This window comes from Athene noctua, chromosome 7, assembly GCF_965140245.1.
Source record: "Athene noctua chromosome 7, bAthNoc1.hap1.1, whole genome shotgun sequence".
NCBI classification, from domain to species: domain Eukaryota; kingdom Metazoa; phylum Chordata; class Aves; order Strigiformes; family Strigidae; genus Athene; species Athene noctua.
In genome coordinates, this window is record NC_134043.1 from 30,357,318 (window position 1) to 30,384,153 (window position 26,836).

Consider the following 26,836-nt stretch of genomic DNA (forward strand, 5'->3'; position numbering starts at 1 on the left):
TTACAAATGATTAACATAAAAATTGGGTCAACAACATGTCTTCATTGCACTGTTAAGTGCAGAAATGTATTTTACACTTAATGTTTAGTATGATGGGTTTTTTTCTTCCTTTCTGGTGTCATTGTTAATGTAAAGAGCGGAATTATGTGATAGATTTTTTGCTATGTGTAATGATGCTACTGGTGTGGGTTTGGGTTTTGGTTTTGTTTTTTTTTTTCAGATGATATTCGGCTGGAACTGCAGAACAACACTGACCTTGTCGATCAGCTGAATACGTTAGCTACCCTGGCTGTAAATGTGTCCTCCTGTGTCTCATTTAATCGCATTCAGGCAGTCAGAAACTTAGAGGAAATGGAAATGGTGGCTAAAGAGCTCTTTCTGAAGAACGAGCTTTTTGCAAGTATGTGACAGTCTTGAATACCCCTGTAAATTAAAGTTAGCCTGGTACAGGCTGGAGGTCCAACATAAGAAGTTTGTCTTTCCACCAGCAACTGTTATGGTCACAGCTCCTTTCACATAGCAATCAATTTTGAGCCAGTGTGTGTGGGACCTGCACACTGAGACCTCCTTATGGCAGTGTTTCACACTCTCCTTTTTATACCTCCTCTTCTCTTACACCTCCGCTGTCTGTATAGAAAGCCTTTGGTCAGCTGGTGTTTTCTCTTAGTTAATTCTCTGTTTGAATGAAATTTTGGTGCCCTTAGGAGATCTTCCTGATGGCTGCCTTCTTTCAAACCCCCATGGGAAAAGTTGCTTTCTCAGTAAAGATATTGTAGAATCGTTTAGGTTGGAAAAGATCTTTAAGATCATCAAGTCCAAAGGTCATAAATATCTAGATATGTTCCAGTCAAACACTGCAATATCATATTGGGTCTTCTCAGTCACACTTTTCACATCTGTGGGATCGGACTGCAGCTTCAGATCACACCACAAAGAGGGGCAGGAGGAGTAGAGAATAGGAATTTATATTAATTTGAGTAATACAAATGTGTCTTAGTTTTTAAAGAATACCCAGTATCTTCTCAATTAGGATTTACTTATAAGTCCTGTGACCTGTTTGGTTTTATACCTCATAATTGAGGTACAGATAGAAACTTTTTCTTTTCTTGGAACTTCAGACCTTGACAATATTTGTCTGTTCCTATAAAAGCAGTTTTCTTCCATGTTTGTCCTCCATTCCATTGTATGCTTGATATATGGAATAATCAGGAAAAATATCCTGGAGAGAGAAACCTGTGATATTGCCTCTACTCAAACAGACACTTTAAAGGAAAAAAAGTCCTGTCTGACAAACTGTATCTACAGCATGGCACTTCCTAAAAGAAACTTGCAAAGCTTTTATATTCTTAGACATATCAGCTTTGCAGGAATTTGTAGGGGCACAAAAATATGTGTATAGGTCATGAACAATTTTCAACACTGCATTCCTGAGGTTTTTATGTTACGGTATCACTATATGAGCTCTATTGATAGAGTACTTTTGGGCACATTCATGAGAGGTGTGTGTGCTGAGTGACATACCTAACAGATACCTGACAGTCCATGTTAACAGCAAGATTCTTCCAAATACAGCTGGTTATTTTGAGAGCCTTTGGTTTTTGAATGCTCACTGGGAAAATATTTAAAAGCTCTAGGGGGTATTTCACACCCAGAATTGTTGGTCACATTTGAAAGTATGAGTTGCTGCAGTGATATATAGTTTCCACTTCTAGACCCTCAATAAGCAGCCTACCCATCTGAGCATTATTTGTGCAGCAAAGAAATGAAATGATGGATTGTAATGTAGAAAAGGCTTATAAAAATGAGGACGTCCTACGTATCTGTGTAGTGCTTCTGTGCTGTTGACTCTGAAGGAAAGTCTTTTCCCTTTCTTTTCCAAGGTATCATTTTCAAGCTGCCTTCAAGCCGTAGCAGCCCTGGACACTCAGTTTATGAGGACTTGGCCCTCCCTCCTGTGCTCAACTACACCATCCGAATGAGCAGCAGGATCACTCAAACCACCAACAGAATAAGGGAGCGCATCTGGACAGTGGGCCCCCACAATTCCACCTCGCAGAGCCAGATTTACAGCCGAGCATTTATTTATATCCAGGATAGCATTGAAAGAGCCATTATTGAGTTACAGACTGGCAAGAATCCAGAGGAAATAGCTGTTCAAGTCCAGGCCATGCCTTACCCCTGCTATAATAAGGATATGTAAGTTTGTGTGGCTTTTCTCTTCATGCTTTGTGTAAGCTCATCTTGTCTGACTGGTGGAGTTCACCAGCTGTGCTGGTCTCCTTAGTACCATGTTCACATGGCATAGAAATAATTTAATTTTGCGTTTGGTTTGGTTTGTTTGGTTTGGTTTTTTTTTTTTCCAAGGGTCTGAACAAAAGATGGAATTTTGCTTTAGCATAAATGGTCTATGTTTAGTTTGCCTAATCTTTTGTTTTCAGTGCTCTGTATGTACCTGAATCGTCATGGTAACTATAGATGTTACAGCAGGTAAAATTTGCTGTCTCTGTTTTACTACACATGGTGGAACTGAGGCTGGGGTTGACAGGACTTGGGTTAAATATGAGTATTGGCTTGTTCTGCAGGTGTATACATGCAGACAGTGCAGCAGAACTTAGAACATTTATTTATTGGTGGAAAAAAAAAGGAGTCTTTAGGTTTATGAGCTTTGTTCCTAGAGATTGCTATCCAGCTGTGGTATTTGTTACTCCTTCCAGTGATTCTAGCTAATGTTCAGTGTATAGTGAATAGTTCTCAATACAGGTGCCTCTCAGATGCTTTAAGGATAAGAGGGAAGATGAAATTGTACCATTCCTCTCTGCAATAATGAGGGAGGACAGCAGAGCTTTTGATGCACTGAGTTGCTAGGTTTAACAGCCTGTAACACAGAGCAGTGCAGAGTGAACTGTGTGTGGACCAGAATAAGTTTTGAATGGCGAAGCAGATCAAAAAGTTTTGGATCATCTTCCTTTCCACTCATCTTGAGCCAGATCTGCAGCTAGTATAAACTGCATCTCTGCCAAATGCAGTAAAGAGAAGCGAATCTCTCACAGCTGAGGACCTGCCCCTCTGGCAAGGCAATTTTGGTTTGTGTTGGAAAGCTGGCAACATGATACTTCCTCAGAATTATTACCCTGACCACAGCTGGTAGCCAAACTGAGTGGAAAACACACAGGGAAGGGATTTCAGTGTCCATCAAAGCACTGACGGATGCTCAGCAACTAGTACTGGTGGGTTGGGTGGTCACTCCACCCTGACATGAGAGTCTCCCTTAGACCAAAAGTACAGACTAGACCTAGGAGCTCTTCCTATTGAAAAGGCTGTGTGTCTACTGCATGAGCTAAAATACTATCTGGGAACTATAGCTATAGGACCTATAGCAGACCCATTAATCTTCTGTGTCAGCCTGTCACTTAAGACAACTGGGGACCTCTAATGTCTTCTCAAGGTAACATCATGCAGAGTGCCTGAAAGTCCGCACGCGGTAAGCATTCAAACCAAGTGTCAACTTCTTGCAGCAAATACGTGGGTTATTGCTGTCAGATAGTTTTGTGCAACGATTAACTGGCTGCTAGAGGCATTTACTACACTGCTATCTGCTCCTCTTCTTGTTCTCGGGCAGCTGAGAAAACTGCTTGCCTTCGGGTTTCCCTCCTCACCCCAGGTTCAGCAGGACTGGAGTTTGCTCAATTATTAAAATACCTAAAGGCTTTGGATTTGCATCCAGTAGAAGTCATCATAAAATAGCTGCTTATCAATTGTTATCTCATAGTTACCAACCTGTAGGGAAAGGAAGGGAATATGTGTATATATATATATATATATATATAAAACAGTACACAGAAGGTGTTGGGAAACACTGAATTTTTAATAGGTGGCAGATCATGCACAAGGTGGTAGCAAAAAAACCAAAGAACAAAGAACTAGTAGAGCTACTGAAATGCCTTTTCTGTGTTCTTTATAAATACGGCTTCATTTGTATGGAAGCATTTCCTGAAAGCACTGGTTTATGAGAAATTTTCAGCTTTACACATAAAATAAATTAAGAACAAATTTAACCACATTAATTTCTTACTGTATTGTACATTAAACTTTTCCCAGGAATAACACTGACTATTTTTTAAGCCAGGTTTAGAAATGAGGAAGGAAAGCATAAGCCTTGTTAGATACGATGAAGTGAATCTCCTACTTTAAAAACTTGTTTTCCAACAGAAAAGAAGAAATTTACTGTTGGCCACTGTTGTCTTTTCTCTATGCACGTTTGGTACAGGAAGAAGGTTTTAACTAAAGTGAGGAGCCAAGATTTGTGAAGCCCACATTGTAGACTTGGATCTGCAATACCTGTCCCACAGGGTAATAGGACAGACACTCTGAAAGCACCTATAGCCAAACTCTGGCACCAGGGAAATATGGCCCAATACCAAAATTTGGCCATTATATCTATTAACAGAACTGGGAATTACAGCTGACTGCTGTGATGTTTCAGAGTAGGATGCACCCCATCAGAGAGCAAGAAGGTGCCACTGCCCATGGTGGTTCCTGCTCCTGCCAATGGTGCTGCTGAGCAAAACTTCCAGAATGCATCTGGAAATCCCTCTGTAATTTAAAAAAAAAGAAAAAAGAAAAAAAAGAAAAAAAAGAGATTTGAACAGTCAGGAGTTTCCTGAATAGAAAATCCAGTGCAATGGCAAAATAGCCTTTTTTGTAATTATTAATTATACTCCACATTTTGAAATATAAGCATGTCTTTTCTCTGTGCCAAAGTATTATTCTGAAAAATACACTCTGTATAAAGCCTTAATCCCAAGAACATTTCGTATTCAGCTAAAGCCTGCATTTGCCTTTTACAGGTTCTTAACCAGTGTGACCTACTCTCTTCCATTTGCTCTGATGGCTGCCTGGGTGCTGTTTATAGCTGATTTTGTTAAAACACTTGTTCAAGAGAAAGATCTGAGGCTTTATGAGGTACGGTTAAACTTTCTGGGGCGTGCAAAATTATAAACAGATTTTCCTTATTAGTGTGTAGTATGTCTCCTATGCAATATTAAATGGAGCAAAACAAGCATTAAGGAAAATAATATTCCAAATACCTATTGTTTGACCTGCGGTGTTTGAATTCTGACATTGTAACCAAGCTCAAAACCATAGAAATGCAGGGCATTTGCCCTTCAAGTGGTGAGAATATTGCTTTGCAGTTCTGAACGCTGGAAACATGGGGACCTCACAAAATTACAAGTTTTCTGAAGATTTAAAGCTCTCTAAAAATTGTCTTTGAGTCATACCTATTGGGGACAAAGACATGAAAAGTGACTTATTTCCTATCCTTGAAGTTATTACACTTCATATTTCAGAAGGTGCTACATATTACATCAGCTCCTCTGAAATGAAGTTCTTCATTCAGGTTGCCTATTGGAAAAGAAATGACATTGAGACATAGGGAATTTATTAAATTAACTCAGGTTTTCAGTGTGAACACCGTCAACAGAGATGAGCAGCAAAGAACTTTTGTAAAACTAAGCTTCAGCAAGCAACAAAAGCTTGGGCAGATTTGTTTTTTATCCAATACCATGGAAACAAATCCTGATTCACCAAAAACATTTCCAAGGAAGGGCATTCTGTGAACTGTGGTGAGATCAAAAATGAGTGAACCGTAGTGGCCAGCTGACAGCCCCTTACTCTAGTTTAGGGAACCCAGTTTCACTGTCTAAGATCCTGTGTGTAATAATCTACACGACACCAGCACCTATAGTTTCTTTTGGATTTACCAATACAAATTTATAGTTTTATACAAGTCTTGTGGACTCAATCATCAGCTAATATAAATCAATATTGCTTCCTTATAACCATGGTTATTTAGCTATTATTTGTTGTCTTGGTGTTGTGTGAGAAATGGTTTAGTTTCAAAGATACTTAAGAGCTTTTACACTCAAGCCACTGGATCAACTAGCATTATTTTAAAAAATAACCAAAATGCTTTAGAAAAGTTACAAATCTAAAGCCAGAAGTTGCTTTGGAGCTTGTGGGCTGTGACAATTTATACTTGTAGATCCTGTCTGTGCTGTTCTTTTGCAATAGACTGCTTTGCAAACCTAGGCATTCCAGAAATGTGAGTGCATGGTTTCTCCCTGGTTATCAACATGCAGTATGCCAAAGTATGAAAGAAACTGTGTAGAAACTGAAAAAAGAAACAGTTCAATCAGCAGCAAGATATCTTAATAAACGTTTGTCACTTATGATTCCTTTTTTCACCTTTCTCTCTGTAGTACATGAAAATGATGGGTGTTAATGCCAGCAGCCATTTCATCGCCTGGTTCATAGAGTGCGCCATCTTCCTTCTAATTACTGTCACCTTCCTCATCGTTGTTCTAAAAGTGGGTGACATTCTTCCCAAAACAAACACAGTGCTCCTGTTCCTGTACCTTATGGACTACAGCCTGTCAATCATAGCTATGAGCTACTTCATCAGTGTTTTCTTCAACAACACCAACATAGCAGCCTTGGTGGGCAGTCTCGTGTACATCCTCACCTTCTTCCCCTTCATCGTTTTGCTTGTCATTGAGAATCATTTGAGCTTCTCTGTGAAGAGCCTACTGGTAAGTTCTGCTTTTCAATGACAGGAACCATGGGTGTGGAAGCAGACACTCACCTTCAATAAACGTCACCTCTTATTATAGCTCGTGTCACAAATATACATGAGTTGGGTGCCTTTCTAAATTCCATCAGTGGGTGTTGACAGGTACGACAGCATGACAGGAGAGTTGGCCACGGCCTGTTTGAGGGAGACCTGGAATTAGTTGTGTCCCATGACTGAAAGCAATACATGTGGAATTTTAGTGAGTTTCTACCTGCCAGCTGAATCAGAGTAGCTTGACCTATGCACTGTGCCCTTTCGAACTGCAAAGCAAAAGCACTGTGAAAAATGAGGCTGTCTCAGTGAGGAGTTCAGGTAACAGGGCTGTGAAGGAGGACTGCCTCTGCTCATCCTTTAGTTTCATGTATCTTGGATTCCTAGCCATGGAAATAAATATAAAGCCTTGTTTCTTATCAAGGGTGGAAATAGGTAGGTGTTAAGTTCCCGAATTAAGTCTGTATTTCAAAAGCCTGAAATAAAGCCCCATATGAGAGATGAAATTGGAAGCAAAAGGCAGGCAGACTCTAAGAAGACATTGCAGCCCATCACCAGAAGTGTTACCTGTCATAAGCCTGAGCCAGTGCTCTGCATGACTGATGGAAAAAGAAACCCACTGATTTTTCTGGCTACTGGACCAAGCCAATGAGGTACCTGATGGTTGACTGACTTGATTTATCTTTGAGACTAATTCATAAATTCTTTGTTTTCAATTTTGTTTATTCCACAGAGTCTGTTGTCTCCAACTGCATTCAGTTATGCAAGTCAATACATCGCTCGATACGAGGCACAGGGCATAGGTATGTTTATTGTAGACAAAACTAGGCTTTGAGCTGCCGTGGTTGTGACATTTCATTAACTAGTATGGATTCTGTTTGTATTTCTAAATTCCTTTCTGCAGGTCTGCAGTGGGACAACATGTATAAGTCCCCAATGATTGGAGACAACACTTCCTTTGGCTGGATGTGCTGGCTCATTCTGATAGATTCTTTCGTTTACTTCATCCTGGGATGGTATATAAGGAATGTTTTCCCAGGTAAGGATAAAAAGCATTGAGGCTGGCACTGTACTGTCTCTTTTGGAAAACAACAAATACAACACTGACTGATTCCGTGGTTCAGGCAGTAAGACAGCCTGCACACACAGAATACCTCTGTTTCTAGATCAAAGAGAGCATGACTTTGTAGATGACTGAAACTATTAATGAAACTGAGACAGGGCAGAGAAAGGGAGAATTAGGATTCCTCTGCTTATCACATGGGTAGGTGGGTCTCCTGAAGAAGCTGAAGCCAAGGACATGGGAGGATGTGTTTGTGGTCTGCTCAGTGAAAATGAGAACAGAGCATGTTAGCCTGCATTTGTCAGTTGAGTGATTTTGTGTTTTGTTACTTATATCATTTGATTTCAAAAAGTAATTCATGCCTTAGGCAAGAGCCAGTACATTTGTCTTTTGCTTTTCTTTCCCACCTAATGAAGCAGTCCACTGGCATACAGAAATCTACCCAGTTGAAAATGTAAAGTACTCCTGCCCTCCAGCTATAAAGTTACTCAGAATAACAAATTAGCAAATGCTTCCTATTGTGTCAGTGGGCAGATTCTCTAGCAAGTATCAGTAGTAGGTGAGCACATCAAGAGGGGAGAGATCTCTGTGGAGTTTATTTTCGCTGTTTTGAGTGCACCCCAATAATGATATTTCTTCAGAAATGGATACCTGAACAAGATTCCTCTTCTCCTTGCAGGTAGATATGGCATGGCTGCTCCCTGGTATTTCCCCTTGCTTCCATCTTACTGGGTTGAATACAACAGTTACCTCCCCTTCTGGAATGAGAAACGAAGAGGCCTTCTTTTCACTAAACTGATGTTAAGGAAAGAAGCCACCCTCAACAATAAGATATGTATGTGAATGCTAGATGGGGTAGCGATACTAACATGTCTTAGATAAACGAAGCCAAATTTGTAAAGGGGCACCACACTCAGAAAGCACATTTCTGTATTGATCCTTATTTTGTAGCACAAGAAAAACTGGAAGCTGTTACTTGCCTGAATGGAGATTTGGCATTTAAATTATACTTGTTCTTCCTATTTGGTGTGGAAATCTAGTACTGATATTCACATACATGTTTGTGTGTGTTGTAGTTGGGCATTTATCTTAGATGTGTATATCTCGCTCTGCAATGCTCTGTGTAGGAATATACACTTTTGTTTGTGCATAGAGAGGTTTCCACTTATCAAAAGGGATATGTGTTTCTTTGTTCCTCTCTTTAAATATTTAGCCTGTAAAATACTATGAGATCACACATAAAAGCTTGCTGATTCTACCTAACTGAAGATAACTCAGTAGTTTTGCTATATGTCCTCTAATTTTCTGTGCTTGCTTAGTGTAAATTAAGTTAGGTGCTCTAAAACATCTAAATATGAGACCTTTTCAAAAGTGATAAATGCTTATTGTCAGGAGTTATTAGAAGCTGCAGAAGTAAAAAGGAGAAATGCCAGGGAGCTCAAAATTGTACAGATTCTGTGAAATATTCCCTACATTCCTAGCTGAAAGGCACCCACATTTGCTGTATTTTGTTTGTTAAAGCCTTGCTCATCTCTCAGGTGAAAAAAGTAGCACAAACACTGCAGTGCAGTAAATGACCCTTCTCTTTGGTGTCAAAGGTGCCCCCCCGCCTCACCTGGAACCAGAGCCCACTGATCTCACCTTGGGAGTCTCCCTCCATGGTATAACAAAGGTTTATGGATCCAAAGCTGCAGTGGACAACCTTAGCCTCAACTTCTATGAAGGGAATATCACTTCCCTGCTGGGACACAATGGAGCTGGGAAAACCACGACCATGTGTGTATCCTTTAAAGCCACTTTTAAATTTTTTTTTTATACTGTGGGGTATGGTTGGGTGAATGAGAGAGCAAGTGGGACTGTGCAGTGTTGGGAGACTGAATAAGATACTTTATTAGGCCAAATCTCTCTTGTAGTTTTGTCTTGCTCATGGATGACCTCAGTAGTCCCTTCATCTATTAGAATTAAAGGTTCTTTTCTGCTTAGGAGCATGCTTTTTAATGTGGTAGGATACCTGTAATACACTGCACAGCAACTGTTCTAGCGTTTTGTTCCATGACACTTTGGTGCCTGGGGTTAGATTGTTCTGAAAGCTGTGGGTAGCTTGTGCACACACCAAAGCAGAAGGGATATTAGCAAGAAAGCTTAATAAAGGTATACTTCAGCTGTACAAACGCATGTGTTGGTTGGGCTGGAATGGCAGTGGGTTAATACACTGGCCTTTCAGTCCTTCCAACCTTGCCATTTATAAATTATTATTTGAGTTGTTAGATAACAGCACTAAAACAGACCTGTAGAACTTGATTTCTCCACTGATATATATGTGCATCATTCTGAAAGCAACATTAAACTGATAAATAGAAGCCTCAGAAGATCCAAAACCAGTAAGACAGATGTGTGCTTCATCTCAGCTTATTATCAATTCATCTCGTATCCTGTTTGCAAAGTGTAGACAAAGGTGAAGTGCAGAAAAGTAGATTCTTGAAACTTAGCTCAGGCTTCAAATCCCGAGTAAGGTTACAGGTTACTTCTTTCCTTTTTAATGATGGTTAAAAGTCCCAGGAGAAAGAGAAGCTCTGGGAAGGTGAAGGGCAGTCTGAGATGCATCTTCTCCCTTTAGTCCCTGCTGGGCAGAGCCAACAATGACCTATAATGTGCAAGTAGTTATTCTGAGCAGAGGGTGTTTGACTCGGGTCTGTTGGGTATTGCTAGGTAGGTAATTATTTGCTTGAACTAGATGAAAGTGCTGCCCACTGTGAGGTGTCTTTGGGAAGTCCTCTCCCATTTCTTCTTAATAATGGCAGTGAAACAAGATTTCCATGCTCTGATGTGGTTAGTAAGATGAAAATGTGGTTTTCAATCTCTGTTGTGGTAAACAATACGAGGCTGTCTGGATAGTGCAGACAAACCTCAAAGAATGAAGAATAACTGCATTGTATGAATTCCTAGTGATTAAATTGGAAGTCAAGGGTATTCATGTGTACTGATGTATAGAATATGCAATAGTCTGACTTAGGGAGAGGAAGGCTGAAGACGATAGAAGTAAAGGTGAAAAGGAACCAGAGTTCAGTGTGTGAGCTTGGGACTTGCATTTGCGTTCCCACAGGGGGGTACAAGGATGTCCTTTGATGTTAATTGACCACCACTCTGCCAAAGCATGGTCATAGTCTCTGGCTGGAAGAAGTGTGATAGTGATGTAAGGAAACTTTGAAAGTGCTGATAGGTACAGGACCATGTGAAAAAATTACCTATGGCTTTCTCCTTTTTCTAACTTGCTTTTCTATTTATTTTTCCCTTTCAGATCTATTTTGACCGGGTTGTTCCCTACATCATCAGGTACTATCTTTGTGTATGGCAAGGACATCAGGACTGACCAGGAAGTTATCAGGAAGAACATGGGTGTGTGTATGCAGCACAACGTGCTTTTTAACTACCTCACCACAAAGGAACACCTGCTGCTCTATGGGTACATCAAAGTCCCTCACTGGAGTAAACAGGAGCTCTACCAAGAAGTGAAGAGGTATAAAAATAGCAGGGTTGAAGAAGGGAGAGCAGGCTGTCTAAATTATTCTGTAGTAGTACCATTGCCACTGCAAAGCTCAAATGAATGGTTTTGAGGACTGTTGCAGACCCAGCGTAGAGTTCAAATAATTCCTTGGTCTGACTAGAGGAATATATAGATGTCTATGGCTGTAAGAAAACAAGGTCTCTTCTCCAGGGGGTTTACAAGCTTCTGTGGCAGTTCTTTGGAGATGAAATTATAGGTGTAAGGGTCTAGTCTTTGCTGCTTTACAATTTGCCCCAGAAAGAGATTTAATCAACCAGTCAGAAAGATGATGTCTGCTTTATTGGTTCTGCGGAGAAGTGAAGCAGCCAGAACATCCCAGGGAGTTTGGATCTTGGTGTCCTCAGTTGACGAGGTTGAGCCTTTAACCTTGACTCGTCAGATGGAAACTGTGAAAGCATCCTAAAAAATGTTTTAAATTAAAATCCCAGTGACTGAGCTACAGGGTGAATCATCTCCCTGCACTGTAACCATTCAGTAGAGCAGTCCATACCTGAGCAGTTTTTCATTTGCAGTTATGGGTTTTTTGGATATTTTCAGATCCCCTGCTTTTAAAAGATGCCTGAAGGACAACATTTGGGGGTTGGTTTTTCTTTGTTTTCAAGGACTTTGAAGGAGACTGGACTGTACAGCCATCGTCACAAGCTAGCTGGCTCCCTGTCCGGGGGCATGAAGAGGAAGTTATCAATAGCTATTGCTCTCCTGGGTGGATCAAGGGTGGTGATACTAGATGAACCAACCACAGGGGTGGATCCATGCTCTCGGAGAAGTATTTGGGAAATCATCTCCAAGAATAAAAAAGGTACTACGATGAGATGAGATTCTGCCCAGTGGCAAAGGTGATTCTTGTCACTTTTGCAAGTATGGTATCGGTGACTTTGAACTGTGGGTTTTGGAGACCACAGAGAATGAATTGTGGGAGACTGGGATTTTGGAGGCCCCCTGGGTGCATCCTGGTTGGTTTCTGTAAATTCACAGTGTCATTTGAAAAGTAACTTTACCGTAAGGCACGATTTACAATACAGTAACTTCCAGCTTGTCTCTAATGTTGCCTTTTATCCAATTTCACTAATAATTACAAAAAACCACAGTCCATTTTTCAACTGATGTTCTGTGTCCCCTCATTCAGCATAGCTTTCACCTGTCTCATGTAAACATGTGTGTTTATTCTGTGGTGGCTTACAGCAGCTTTGTGTTTTCCAGGCAGAACCATCATTCTCTCAACACACCACTTGGATGAAGCAGAAGTTCTGAGTGACCGAATCGCCTTCCTAGAGCATGGAGGGCTCAAATGTTGTGGTTCTCCATTCTACCTCAAGGAAACTTTTGGTGATGGATACCACCTGACACTCACTAAAAAGAAGGTTTGTGCCTGAGCTGGTCCTAAATTTTCCGCATCTTGGGTGGGAAACTGAATCAGTCGTATGACCGGAAGGAAGGAGACACGTCAGATATGAAGCATGCTGCAGAAGGTTCATCTCAGTCTTAGATATATGCAGTGGAATGGTTGTTCCAGTATAATTTCACTTTCATGAAATAACTTCTTTATACAACCAGTTTATGCCTGGGTGAACGTGGGATGCCTTTTGGGTTGAAAGCCTTGGGTTTGGCCACACAGGTTCAAGAATATGCTGGACTGTTTCCTTGGGCTGCCAGTAAGATCAGTTTTTCATATGCTTCAACCAGTGAGATACCTGGGGTACAGTCCACTCTGTTCTCTGGCTTGCTCTGCCTGTCCCATGCTGGAATTCACATGCTTTTTTATAAATAAGTTTCCTGAGGAAAGGAAAGACAGACTATATGGGGAGTTCCCCAAAACACAGGAGTCTTAGCTTCAGCCCCTCTACACAGAGCCCTGCAGCTCTAATAGACAAGGCAGAGGTCTGGACTTTAGCTTCCTCCATCCAGGTGCATGATGCAGTCTTTTCTATTCTCCTTTCCCTGCTGGTGTCCTGTTAGCACAGTCACCACAGCAGGCACTGATGGGGGCAGAGGCAGAGATTCTCCTGTTTGTGAGCCCATGTCGAGCTGAGCTAGAGCTCTCAGCAGCTTTGTCCGAGTGGGGCCATCAAGGCTTTTTCAGGGATGCCGGCACTTAAGGCTGTATTGGCAGGAGCTGAGTGACAGATCCAAGGATGGTAGTGGTACCAAACAACTATTGAGGATCTGTACGTCAGCATGCTACTTCTCAGTGAGAGGTTCCAGCAGAACGTGTGGCCCCTGCTTCCCTCAAAGCAGAGGGAGGCTTTCCAACAGGGCCACTGCACCAGCTGCTGTGGCCCTCAGAAAACAGGAATGTCAGTGCTCTGCTTTGTTAAAGAAGAACAGGGTCTCCTTGAGGGTTAAAGTCAAGGCTGGGTGCAGAGTGTGAGGCAGCAGATGGGAAGAGTCTCTTGATAGTATCTGGGGGAAATATTTTGCTTGCAAGGAGGGGGGAACTCTGCCCTTGATAGCATTTATTAAGTCCTCTTGGTAGCTCCAACACACGGAATAACGTGCAGATACCATAGGAGATCAGTCCCTCTTCCAAATTGCTAGCTGTATAGATAGAGAAAATTTAAGAAGACACGTGTGAACGCCCTGTTTTTCATGGGAAAAAGAGTGTATTTGTCCTGGTAGCTAAGTTCAGGTGTCAGCCCTCTTGTGGCTTGGCTGTTTCTCTGCTGTACCGCAAAACCTCTAGCTAGTGCAAAGTGGTTGATTCAGCCCAATCCCAGTATCCCTGTAGGCAGAGGGAGCCCAAGGGAGGTCTTGGATGGACCAAGATGGGTACAGTGCCACACGTCATTCTTCAAGGGCCAGAAACCGACTTTCGTCTCCTCTTTATATTTAACTTGAAATGTTGCGTACCTGGACTGAGATAACATGGTCTGGGACAGGATTTGGACTAAATCCTGCAGTAGGAAATTAGACCTTGCAGCCCTTTCAGTGACCACAGAGTGTTTTCCTCCTTTTTCAGAACATGATAGAAGAGTGTGACACCACAGCAGTGACCTCCTTGATCCAGTCCCACCTCCCAGAGGCTTATCTCAAGGAGGATATTGGTGGAGAGCTCGTGTATGTGCTTCCCCCCTTCCAGTCCACAGTTTCAGGGGCCTACCAGGCACTTCTCAGAGCCCTTGATACCAGCTTAAGTGATCTTCACCTTGGTTGCTACGGGATTTCAAACACAACTGTGGAAGAGGTATGAGCTCAGGATCTGCTCAGTTTAATGAAATGTTACAGAGATTAACTTCACAGCACTGTGTAGCTCTGCTTTCTGGGCTAGACGGTGGCATGTTTTGGATGTGGGAGTTGCAAGCAGGAGAAGAAGTGGTTCAGTTGTTCACTGTGTTACACTTACGAATGTGTGAGTGTGTAGATGTATTCATCAATCTATACATACACTAATGCAGGAAGTGTACCACTGACTCACATTGCTAACAGTTTTTTGGCATTTTACCCAGAAAATGAGATACTGGAGTTAGACTAAGGAGAGAGGGCAATGATGTGTTTCTCTTTGAACTTTTCTCCTGGTCTCCATAAATCTGGGTTTGTCTACAGATGCAGTCAGCAGGGAGGGAATTAGCAAACCATCTAGATGATGAACTTCAGCATGGATGCTGTAATGTGCAAGTGAGTCACCTGGGGCATCTTAGACTAACATAGGCACCTTTCTGCCCATGGGAAATCTCTGGTCAAATAAACGCAAACATTTAGTTGCATCAGAATCAAAAAGTAAATGATGCACAGTGATGACCCTTGTCTTGCAGGAAGGAGAGGGGGAGATTATTATCCTTCTGCTCAGAAATTCTTGCTTTGCTTTTAAGGTGTTTTCCTAAGGCAACAAGAGTGAATTATACAGCATGTGCCACATTGCAGCTTGGGTGCCACAACTGTGCACACTCCCAGTGTGGAGGCAGCTGGGATTGTCAGAGGCTAGAAGTGAAAATATTGCAGAGAAACTGCCCTCCTTGTTTCTTCACTCGTGCCATGCAGGGAGGGCCATCTGGGTGCTGCTTACTGTGCAGGTGTGAAGGGAGTAATGTAGGGCCTTAGCTGAAATGCAGCTTCATTTACACCTATTCAGTAGTCACATAGCAGGTGGTATTAGGACAAGGTAAGTCCAGGGGGCATCTACAAAGGTTTAAGTTTCCACTACTGCAGCAGAAGAGACGAGAGGTGACAAGGAGCTGGACTGAAAAAAAAGTTAACTTCTCTCGCAGAACACAAAGGGAACAGAAAGAGGATTGTAATTCACAGTTGCTGCACCAGCTACAGCTACAAAGTAGGAGAGTGGATTCTGATTATTGTTTTGGTAAATGGAGTAATTTGGACCAATTTTCCTTCATATTTTCTTGCTCCATAGGTGTTTCTCAATCTGACAAAAGAGCTAGTAAAGGACCAGCAAGAAGATGCTGAACTGCCCCAACAGCTGCCTGGAGCCAGCGGTCAAATTAGCGGTGACGAAATGTCCGTGACCACGGATACCTTCACAGAAAGAGACGGTACTAAATTACCTCCAGGTTTTATTCCAGATTTGTCACAGATGCAAACAGTGACAGATGGACTGATTTGAGCTCCCTGTCTTCTTTGTTGAAAACCACACTTCACCTAACCAGGAATTGCAAAACCAATAAATCACTAGAAGTACAGCACTCAACAATTGTTTAGATCCACCGATTTGCAATAGTCTGAATCACTGAATAAATTACACAGGGGGTTTGTTTACTTTCCACCTTCCTTTAAAGTGATCCAGGTTTTAATCTAATCAAATACAATGTGTGGGTGAAAGAGTAAATGTATACCTCTGAAAGTAATTGCTGTAATTGATGTAGAGGATTATTTCTACATAACTAGTAGAATTGGAGAAAAACTTTGTGGGAAGTCCTTAGCTTGTTGCAAAAGCAGCACAGCTCTGAGCTGGGTCCTCCTTGCTGCTTTTTGCTGTGTCCTAGCCATTGCAGTATGGTTAAACAGCTCAAAGGGCCAGACAGTTGGATTAACTCATGTTCAGGAGAGAATCAAGCTACACCTGAGGGTCTGAGAGCTGCAAAAGGTGTCACAGCCCCAAACTGAGCAAATACCTAGTTGAACTGCTTTCTTAGAGTATAAACATTTTTTGGTACTTGTAAATATACCATTTATAGTTAGGGAGACATCCAAGGGACAACACAGAGGTGTCTTTGTACTCACTTCTCAAAACTAACCTGCACTGTTAATGTTACTCTAAACAGGAACATATATATGCATAGAGAATTGTTTTGTGTCACCCCTAATGAGAGCACTGAAAAGGATTTGCTTTGTGTTGTATTATATAGTTTAGTATTTCATAACGAGAAATAGATTGTACAGGATTTGGCTCTGCTTTTAGAATACCACAAGCCTGTCCCTGCAAAAGAACAACTGGTTTATGTGCCTTGTTTTCTTATTTCAGGATTAATTCCCTTCTTGATTTGTCTGACAACCTGCTTTCTAAATTATGAAAATTTTCAGTTCACAATATAAAAGAATAATCCATTTCCCCTTGCAGCTGGTAGGATGTAAGATAACGTTGGTTCTGAAAGCCTGTGTTCTGCTTGCGAGATCTCAAAATGAATTCACTACATATATGCATTTGAAATTAAACAAAAAAAATGGTACTACATGAGCTGATGACTCAAGCCAAAATCTGAGTCCTGTCCCAAGCCTGACCCTTGTGTATGTTCCAACTTAGTTGTTTTGATTTGCCATCTGTAAAGGAGTGCAGGAAGCTAAATATACTCTCAGGGTACTAAAACCATCAATTCTCTGCATTTCACAAATACTGATTCACAAAATGCATTCTTTTGTGCCCAGATCAGCTCCTGATCAGATCAAAAAGCCTGCAGGGTTTGCCCTTGCTGCTTAAGAAGACATCAGCTTTGTTCATAAAGAGATTCCACCATACCCGGCGGGATGTCAGAGGCTTCATTGCTCAGGTCATCCTCCCGGTCCTCTTTGTGATGGCTGCGATGGGACTTGGGACACTGAGAACTAAAGAGACTGAATATCCCGAACTGACTCTTTCCCCCTCTCTGTACGGCACATCTGACCAGATAGACTTCTTTGGGTGAGTGGTGTTCTTTGTGATCCTTAAACCCATTTGTTTATAAAGAGACAGTTTTACCATTAGGATTATTTCTAAGCACAACCAGCGGAAAAGTGTTACACAGATAACATGTAGCTATGTTACCTGTGTAGTTACATTACGCAGATCCTGTTCCTAAAGGATCTCTGGGGGAGATGGCTTGGCTCACACCAGCAATCAGAAAGCTTTACAAAAGCAACCTCTCAGCTGGAATTAACTGTGAAATATGTGAGGAATATTCTTCGTGTTGCCCATTGGAGTCCTCCAGCCCTGTGACAGCCATATTGTCCCATCGTGATTTTCTTCATATAAGTACTCTTACCTCGATGTGAAATGGAGGCTCCCACATCAGTTGCCTCCAACATTACAACTCTGGGATCAAATTCTATCCATCTTGTGAACTGTCTTCATCACTCTCCTCTCTGTCAGTACAGGACATGCTTTCCTGCCCAGGCCCCACTAGTCCAGGGCATGCAGTCAATTTGAAGGGCATGTGCTTTTTCCATGTGGTTGTCACCACTGAATTATTTCATTTGGCTTAAAAATCCTATTACCAAAATTATTATAATTTCTACCATTCTGATTTCATGATGTGAACTGCTGTCTTTCTCCAGTGGTTCCCAGTTTTAAATCAGAAATATAAAATACAACTCTAAAGCAAGCATGGCTGCTCTTAGGTGTTTTTTCTGAGGACTGCTCATGCCTTTCCACTTCAGGCCTGCTAGATGAGGGAATGAGCCAGAACTGCATGCCTGAGTCCTCTGTGCTAATGTTGTCTGCTTCTCCTCATGGATCATTGCTAGAGAGCTGGGTCAGAAGCGAGAAACATCTTGAATGACCAAAACCAAGTGGATATCACAGATGAGAGAGCTGATTGAGACAAGACTGGAAGTAGTGCCTGAAAATTGCAGTAGATGCTTTTTCCCTGGCAACAGAATCATGATTGTCCAAAAGTTTATCAGTATCTTGCTTAGGTCTAGAGGCAGCAAATCACTGGAGTAGCTGTGCAGCCCTGAGTGATGAGCAGTCCTTTTAAACTTGTGTGACTGTCCTCATGTACTGCATGTACTTAAGTGATTTGCAGAGCTAGCTCCACAAATAATCATTTATTTAACATCTTAAATAAATCCTGTTTCATTCAGACATAGTTTTCCTCTGCTCAGTGGTAGTGGAAGTACCTTGAACATTTTTCTGGTTTCTTTTCTCTTTGTTAAATCTTAGGAATTTTAATGAAACAACAGATGCTTTAGTCGCTTCAATGCTTGCTTTCCCTGGAACGGATAACACATGCATGAATGAAAGCAATTCGTAAGTAGTTCTTGGTTTTCTTCCATTTAAATTCTGAATCTGCAGGAGAATTGACATAACACTATTAGCCATTAGATCTTAATAACCACCTTTGATCATCTGCAGAATTTTCATACATTGTTGCCACATGCAGAGAAGAAAATATCCCCCGCCTCTCTTCAGATTGACTCGCAGACTCTTTCAGCTCATTAGATGTCTAACTGGCCTGTTGCAGGCAGGCGCAGGCTTGCACTGCTCATGGACTTGATCTGGCGGGATGCAAGTCACAGAATAACAGAATCATCTAGGTTGGAAAAGACCTTGAAGATCATCTAGACAGTTCAGAGCAGGGAGCTGTGTAGCCATGACTGGTGTGAAGCAGACCTCGGCCCTGCTGAGAGCCTATGTGGCTCCCATGATGCTAGGAGCAAAGGCTTGTGTCTGCCAGCACGGAACTGTAGACATTTTTGAAAACAGGAAACTATACTGTGCTTTAAGGCTGAGACAGGGACTTCCACACAGCCCCAGGACTTTGGCATTGGTGTTCTTTGCTTGCCCCAAGAAGTATGCACCACCACAAATGGACTCCTTTATTACTAGGAGTAGTAAGGAAGCAGCTTTGGTGGTGGCAGGATGCCAGGATGTGAACAAGCTGTTCTCGTATCTGGGAAGAAGTCCTTGCCTCCCCAATAATCCCAGTTACACCACTGATCCCACCCAGAAAGTTCTCAGCATAGCTTTTGTTATCTGTATCTAAAAGCTGTCCCCTGAGGGCTGGTTTGTTTCGGGCTTGGCAGATGTATTTTGATGGAAGTGGCAGTAGAATCCTGGGCAGACTTGCGTGTTCATGCATGCCACATATCTGCAGGCAAATATCTATACTGAATATTTACAATGACTGCTTAGTCAATACAGTCCGTCGCAGGACTCCCCAGTTATTGCAAGGACAATAGCCCTTATTTCTGCATTGCAAGATGATTTTGGCCTTTGCGTGCTCCTCACACTGTCTACCATGGGAATGAAGTGGTGTCTGGATTCCTTCTTATCAGCTGAACAAATCCAGGCACAGAGAGCAGTAGTGAGGGCTCTCTGCTAAGAGGAACTGAAGGCAGCAGGAGGATGGGTATTCCCTGAAGCACCCACAGCTGACAAGAAGGTCTGCTTTGCTGCTGAAGCTACTCACTGCCATCCTTGCTGTCACTGAACATGACAGCAATTAGCATCATTTGCACACCTGAGCGTAGAGAACCTCAGAGGAAAATGTGTTCATTTTCAGGCAGTGTTTAAAGGAGGACATGCTTGGCCAGTGGATTATCAGTGGAAACCAGAGAACTAAGTATTCTGCCTGCAACTGCACAGATGGCATCCAGGTAATTTGAATAAAACCAAAAGTGAGGGGGCTTGAGGGGATATTTGGGGGGCCTTGTAGGTTGGGAGTAGTTTTATGGGCAGACATGGCACTAAGGGGAACTCAGTGTTCAAATTCCTCCTCTCTTTTTGGCCTTGTTAATTTTGCACACAGGATAACCACTGTCTGCACCAGTCTGGGGACAGGAAAGGAAACAGTGTCCTCAGAAGATTCGCGTACTAATATATCTGCCTTGCTCCCCATGGTGGGAAGAGTTTTAATGGTGGTTTTGAATGTTGTATGATTGTCCCATTTACCAGAGGTGAACATGTATTCAAGAGGAAAATTGCATTTTATACAAGCACTGTCATTATATGAAAGCACAGCTATTATTGCTGTTTGCTCTTCAGAATTTAATTTTATGCAAAGTCTAGATCCATCTGCTTTTACTCTGCTCCGTATTATATATAGTGATTATTAATAATATTAATTTGCTTTATGGTGGTACGTACAGAATCAGATATGGGCACTGCTGGGCTTAGTGTCTTTACATGCACATGAGGAAAATGTAGATTCTTCCCAAGGATGTTACAGTTTTACAGTCCAGTTTGAAGTCGAGCTCTCCTTCCTCCAGTGCCGTTCACCTGTCCAGCTTTTTTCCAGTAGGAAATCAGACTCCTGGTGCAGCATGATGCCATTTGTAAAGATAAAATATGTACTTAATTTAATGTTTCTAGTCATTCCTTAAAATTGAGCTATTTTATGCATTTTTCTGGACATACAATTAATTTCACATCATTAAAAGTATTGGCATAGTTTCTCCAGTAAGTCAGGATAATGTTCAGAGCTGATTCTCACCTCTAGCAGGGGCAGGCAGGTGTTCCTCAGCATGATAGAAGCTATTTTGTGTATTCTGATGAAAAGTTATGAGCAGCTACACCATGGGGGAGGGCAGGGGTTTTGTTATGGATGAGCTGAAAGAAGCAGCCAGCACGCTGTCTGGTAGGACACTTCAACCTTATGAAACAGTTGATGTGACTTTGACCCTCAGCATGTTAAATTATATATTCAGGACTAATCCAGGGTTTCTGTGAAGCTCTGGAAAATATTCCAATGACTGACAGTATAGCAGAAATGTAGTGTGTAGCTGCTGTGAAATGCAAGATAAGAGTTTGAGGCCGCCGTGGAGTTTTTTGCTCCGTGAGTTGTTTTGCCCTCTGCAGTTGTCTGTGCAGTCACTCTGATGCTTTGATGAGTAGGATCAGCCTTAATTCAGCAAAAATCTTCCTACGTAGCATGAAGCACATTTCAAGGTCTCACTGATGTCAGTAGAACTAAAGGGGAGATTTAAGGAAAGGTGGTTTTTAAGCAACTCGCTAAATATGTTCAGGACAGCATGCAGGGCTGTATGCTGCGTGTCTTTGCACCCTGATTTGCGAATCATCAGCTTCTGTAGGAATCAGTCCCAGGACCAGAATGTTGCCACTGCTCGCTTTCAATCTTGTCCCCATATGCTAGTTTTTAGTTAAAACACAGACGCTAACATTTTTGTTCGTTTGTCTCTGCTCAGACGTGTCCACAGACGAACTACACTCCCCCTCACAGAAGGACCTTCTCCACACGGACACTGTATAACCTTACAGGGCACAATGTGGAGACCTACATTCTGGCAACTACCAAAGACTTCCTGCAAAAACGGTACAGCATAAATCTCCAGTCCTCCTCTGAATTGCACTGGGAGCCACCTCTCATATCCACTGTGCTTGAAGTGGTCACAGTGCAGTAGGGGTTTAGAAGGGCCTCTCTGCTCATAGTCTCTGTGAATCTGTGAAAGGATGTAAAATGTCCTGCAATCATGGAGTTAAAGGTTCATGCAAGTGCTCTGCTTGATCACAGCAGAGATAGCCTAGGGAGAACTTGTCAATCACCTGTTACATTGATGGATCGATGGCTGGATCCGCAGCCAAGCCTTTGTCTGACTCAAATGTTTAAAAAGAGGAAAATCTGACACAGCCTGTCATGAAGTAAACCCTGGGGAAAGATGTTCCTCCAAGTTTGATTCTCTGAAGAGTCTCAGTGTGTGCTTCACTTAAACAAGTTCATCCGTTCCAGTCAAATTAGAGGCTGAACGTTTTCTTGCATCACGGGGCTGTTAGAGCTATTAGTGTGTCTGGACTCTGCAACACAGCCACGCAGCCTGTCTTGGGGCAAAAATAGCCTGTCATTAAGGTTGTCAAGGAATATGTTCATCTGCCATTGATTTAAACTGAGCTGCTCATCTTCTGAGTAAGAATCAGTCATGGTATTCCAGTGTGGTACACAAGCGGGTTAGGGGTCGACACTGCTCCAAAATGTTTCTCAAATGGAGGCTTTCAGCACAGTTTTGTGATAGCGCTGCCAAGTTTCTATTTCCCTTTTCCCCCCCAAATAAGGGCTCCTCCAGCAGTGTTGGCTTGGGCACACACTACGTACTGGGATGAGTTCTTTTAAGTCAAGCTAGAATCAACTGGGTTGACAGTGGCATGCTAACATGCGCCAGCCAAAGGCATTAAAGCTTTTGAATGAGGGTAGCAATGCATTTCCCTCTGGTTTTCCCTCAGGTATGGTGGCTGGAGTTTCGGTCTGCCTTTGACCACAGATCTGCAGTTCGATATCAGGCCAGTGCCCCCCAACAGAACGTTGACTAAGGTAACTAACTTTCATCTGCTCATCCTAGCATGGGAAGTGTGGGACCCAGGAGAAGTGATGCTGACTTGAGGGATATTTCAGAAAATAAAGTGAAACCCTCTGAAATCTGCAGCTTGGCACAGGAGAGATGACTTGCAGCTCACTTCCTTTTCTCTTCGCATTGCTCTTTATAGGTCTGACTTCTCTTGCTATCAGGAGACAATTTTTCTGCTGTCATAATTTTATTATACAGAGGTGAAAAGATCAATTACTAGCACCTTTATCTCATGAGAGAATGTATATACCTTAACTAGGGCAGGTGCATTCTGACATATTCATTTCTCTGTTTCTGCTCAGTGAAAATGTTGTAATGCATCAGCATTAAAAGTACCAAGGCTGAAATCTGAGGTAGCAGGGAAATGCAAGTTTGTTGACAAGATCCTCACTGCAAAACCTAGCTACCAGGAGAGTGTTCCTGCAAGAGCAGTGCTGTTTTCAGAAATGGCTCCAATGAAAGGGAATCACAGGGTTTGTTTCACTAACACTCAGAGCTCATATAATGAATGTGCAGATGTTTCTACCCCTCCAACCTTACAGCTTCATCTTAGATCTGAAAGCTATAGCTATCTGCTTATCACATCAGATTTAATACCTGGAAACCTCAGTAGTGTTGGAAGCAGAGCAGAATCCAGTCCTTGCTCTGCTAGGGCAAGGAGAATGAAATCACTGAGCACACAGGACATAGGAATATGCAAAAGTGGATGCTGTGGGCTGTGTTTAAGCCTCTAACTTAATAGCCTAAGCTCACTGCCCCTTGGTAGGTAATTTACACATCCAATATGGGTGCTGTGTGTTGTGCCTGAAGTAGGTGAAGGTAAATTGCCTCAAAGTGCATGTCCTGTGATCTGATTTTTCCTCTCAATCCTCAGGGTTTATTGTCATATAGGTAAGAAAAGTTATCATGGGAAAGAAGGGCTGTTGCTGAATGAGAAGGTGACAACTGGCTATTTTTTGCCCTAAAACAACCTTTTCCCCTCTGGCTTTCAAGGGGTGTTAGACATTTGACTGCTTAGCCTTCTTTGGGAAGTCCCCACTGCTGGTGCTCATCAGATCTCAGCAAATTATTACAGAGAAGAAACCAATTTTCTGTACACTTTGTCACATATCCAAGCTAGTGCTTCTTTCTTCTCTCCCAGAAAGCAAATGAAGCTGATGGGACAGCTTGTGCTGAAAGTGAAATGTGCTTTTATACTCATTCAGTACTTGATGTGGTTTAATCATTGGACTTTGACTTGTTGAGCTTATGACTTCAGATAACAACCATGGAATGATTCATTTGTGCAAGCAGAACAAACCAAAGGTGTTATCAGTAACAATTTCTCTCCCAAATTGTTTCAATTTCTCTATTGTGTGCAGGTGTGGTATAATCCTGAAGGTTATCACAGCCTTCCAGCCTATCTCAACAGCTTGAACAACTTTATTCTTCGAGCTAACTTGCCAAAAAATGAGACTTCCAGATATGGTAAGTGTCCCTTTACATGAGCAGATTTCTCCCCTTTGGGGGGAATATCCTGGTTCTGTTGAAAGCAATGACAACACTCACTTTTACTTCAGTGAGGCTATTTCTTTATTCCCAATTATGCAACTGCTTTAAAAATGGAATTGAAAAACATGAATAAATCACATATTTCATTTGTCTTAGTCAGAGACTCAGGGGAGCTGGGCAGGGAGGGCCCCAGCTCCTACATAAAACACTTCCTTCATCCAAAAAAATGCCAGTGGTTGCTATTTGATTTATTACTTCTCATCATGGTACTGAAATAGCCGTCTCTTGATAGGTGTCCATTAGTTATGCATAGAAAGGCTACTTCAGGTCATCTCTGGGGGTGGTTTAGATTAGTAAATTTTAATATGTCACCCTTCCTCTGAGAGCAACTCAGGATGTGTGGGTATGTGTATGTTTGTGTTTGAGAATGAGAGAGAGTGAGATTAAGTGAGAAACATAATTTTCAGCTATATTTTTCTTCTGACACATGACATGCACAGATTCCAAGGAGTGTTAGTAGCCCATCTGGGTTATTGGTTCTCATAGCTTCACCTCAGTAATGTAATGCAGCAACCCAATTTCCTGCTGATAAATTCTATCATGGTTTAGCCATATATGGTTTAAATTAAGGTTAAGGGTTAACCCTTAACCTTATTAAGGGTGTGGCACGAGCACAAATATATCTGTGTATGTATGCCTGTCTCTAGAGGTGGAGGTGGTGTGGGGAGAAGAGAAAGATTTATGTTGATGCCATTTTGCGAAATCTTATACAGAGATTTATGGGATCTGACAAGAGTAGCAATTGTGTGCAGAAATGCCCTACTGATTGATTTTCTTTGACAAATGGTGCCCTTCCAGCCATGTCCTGGTCATGCCTAGCCCCCTCACCTAAGAGCCCTGCTGTTCCAGGTGACAGTGCAATAGGTGACAGTGTCTCTTTGCTCATAAGATTATTCCTTGCTGAAGTGTCTGAACTGAACTATAATGGAAAAGGCATCTGGTTTGAAGCTTTGAGTGTCATGCCATGAATTAAAGAAACAGCAGAATGCTGATTACGAGTCAAAACAGCATGTCTGTTCTTCCCACCTCCTCATTCCGATGCACTGCAACTCCCCTCACAACAAATGTTGTGAGCTCAGCTCACAACAAATGAAACCAGTGCCTCGTCCCTGCCGCCATCCTAAAATACCCACTGGCTCGAGCCTTTGAGATTTGCAGCATGCCCTCCAGGTCAGAAGGTTCAAGCTCTTCAGTGTGCGCTGTGAGAGCATATCACAAAGCTGCAGTCTCTGCCCGGGTGTGGAGAGAGGAGACCTGAGCCAGGCGCTTCCAGCGGCAGGAACATCCCAGAGCAGTTGAATTATTAAGCAGTGAAGCTTCTTGCCCTGTCTCTGTATTCCCAACACATGCTGTAGCAAGAGCAAAGGCAGAAAGCCGGTGTGAACAGTCAGAAAGTTTTCACAGGGAAAGTTTTATACCAGCAAAATAACAATTTTCAGTGGGAAAGTATAGCAGCAGTTTTTATTCCATCTGTCCTGCTGCTTATGTGTTTTTGGAAAGAAATGCTTAGTAGTAAATGACCAGACAGATAATTCTCCACTTCCCACTAATGATCCAAGCCATAGAATGGGGGAAATAAAATGAATGGACTAGGATAGCTCCCCTGGGGTAGTGTAAATCCAGTCTGAAGTACAATTGAACAGACGTTCTGCGTGGTATGTTCCTGGCAGCTAAATCTATTTGTTGTTGTGACGAATAAATGACAGTTTAAGAACCATTGAAATGGCCAGATAAAAGTGTGTTGCCATTTCAGCAGTTTGAAAGAAGTGCCAGTCCCACGTTAGAGGTTTGACTTAGACTGCGTATATTTTTAAAAAATACATAAAAAGCTTTTTACCCCGTCACTAAGCAAGTCATAATAGCTTTTGACTTATGTATATTGTGCTTTCTCTTCTCTCAATCCCAACCAACAAAAAAGAGAAAGCATTGAAATGGAAATTTTGACTTCTAGCCTAAGCTCCAGTAAAGGAAAATGGCTTTATAGTGAAGTATTAACAGATTAGACAGACAGTATCTTTCTTTCTCTGTCTCTCTTCTAGAGAAGGGAAACATTTCCTGGCTGTTTGTGTGGCTTTATCAGCAGCCCAAGATTTTAATTCCATTTCTCTCACTGATGACAAGACTGAGGGTTTTTTCCCCTCCAAAATGAACATACTATAAAAACTTCCCTTTCAGATACATTTGTTCAGTACAGCATTTGGTCAGCTAAACCCCTAGTCTCCTCCTTTCTGGTCCCCATGTCAGAGTGGTCGTTCTTAGGGAAAATAGCCCAGAATAGTTCTTTCTTGTATAACTGCTGAAGGTCAGGCACCTGGCTGTAAGGAGCTTAAATTTCAGATGGCATGTTCTGGCAAATCTCTCTGGTTTTAATAGCAGCTGGAGGTCCTCCAGCACTCCATGAGAACTGAGGCATTTACTTAGGTGTCTAAATACTGATTGAGAACCTTGGTTTTAGGCACATAAACATCTTAGCCTAAACCCTTTCTTGGGTGCTACAGTCTTAGAGACTGGACTGCTGTCTTGGTGGAACCAAGGCAGAGACCTTCACTGGAGGTTGCAACTGGCTCACCAGATCACTGCCTGATTCCTCCCT

The 26,836-nt window shown here is 42.1% G+C and overlaps 1 protein-coding gene across 1 annotated transcript in view; it reads left to right on the forward strand.

Annotated features, from left to right (window-relative positions):
* Positions 1–26,836, forward strand: part of ABCA12 (ATP binding cassette subfamily A member 12) — an 86,887-nt gene that overhangs the window by 45,129 nt on the left and 14,922 nt on the right. The window contains exons 22-40 of the mRNA XM_074910168.1: positions 221–400; positions 1,881–2,196; positions 4,848–4,962; positions 6,261–6,590; positions 7,356–7,425; positions 7,527–7,661; positions 8,365–8,520; positions 9,284–9,461; positions 10,984–11,202; positions 11,853–12,049; positions 12,451–12,611; positions 14,207–14,431; positions 15,596–15,734; positions 17,065–17,317; positions 18,557–18,643; positions 19,899–19,992; positions 21,541–21,668; positions 22,571–22,658; positions 24,054–24,159. Coding sequence (XP_074766269.1) covers positions 221–400; positions 1,881–2,196; positions 4,848–4,962; positions 6,261–6,590; positions 7,356–7,425; positions 7,527–7,661; positions 8,365–8,520; positions 9,284–9,461; positions 10,984–11,202; positions 11,853–12,049; positions 12,451–12,611; positions 14,207–14,431; positions 15,596–15,734; positions 17,065–17,317; positions 18,557–18,643; positions 19,899–19,992; positions 21,541–21,668; positions 22,571–22,658; positions 24,054–24,159 — 3,177 coding nt within the window. The remainder of the gene's footprint in view (positions 1–220; positions 401–1,880; positions 2,197–4,847; positions 4,963–6,260; positions 6,591–7,355; positions 7,426–7,526; positions 7,662–8,364; positions 8,521–9,283; positions 9,462–10,983; positions 11,203–11,852; positions 12,050–12,450; positions 12,612–14,206; positions 14,432–15,595; positions 15,735–17,064; positions 17,318–18,556; positions 18,644–19,898; positions 19,993–21,540; positions 21,669–22,570; positions 22,659–24,053; positions 24,160–26,836) is intronic.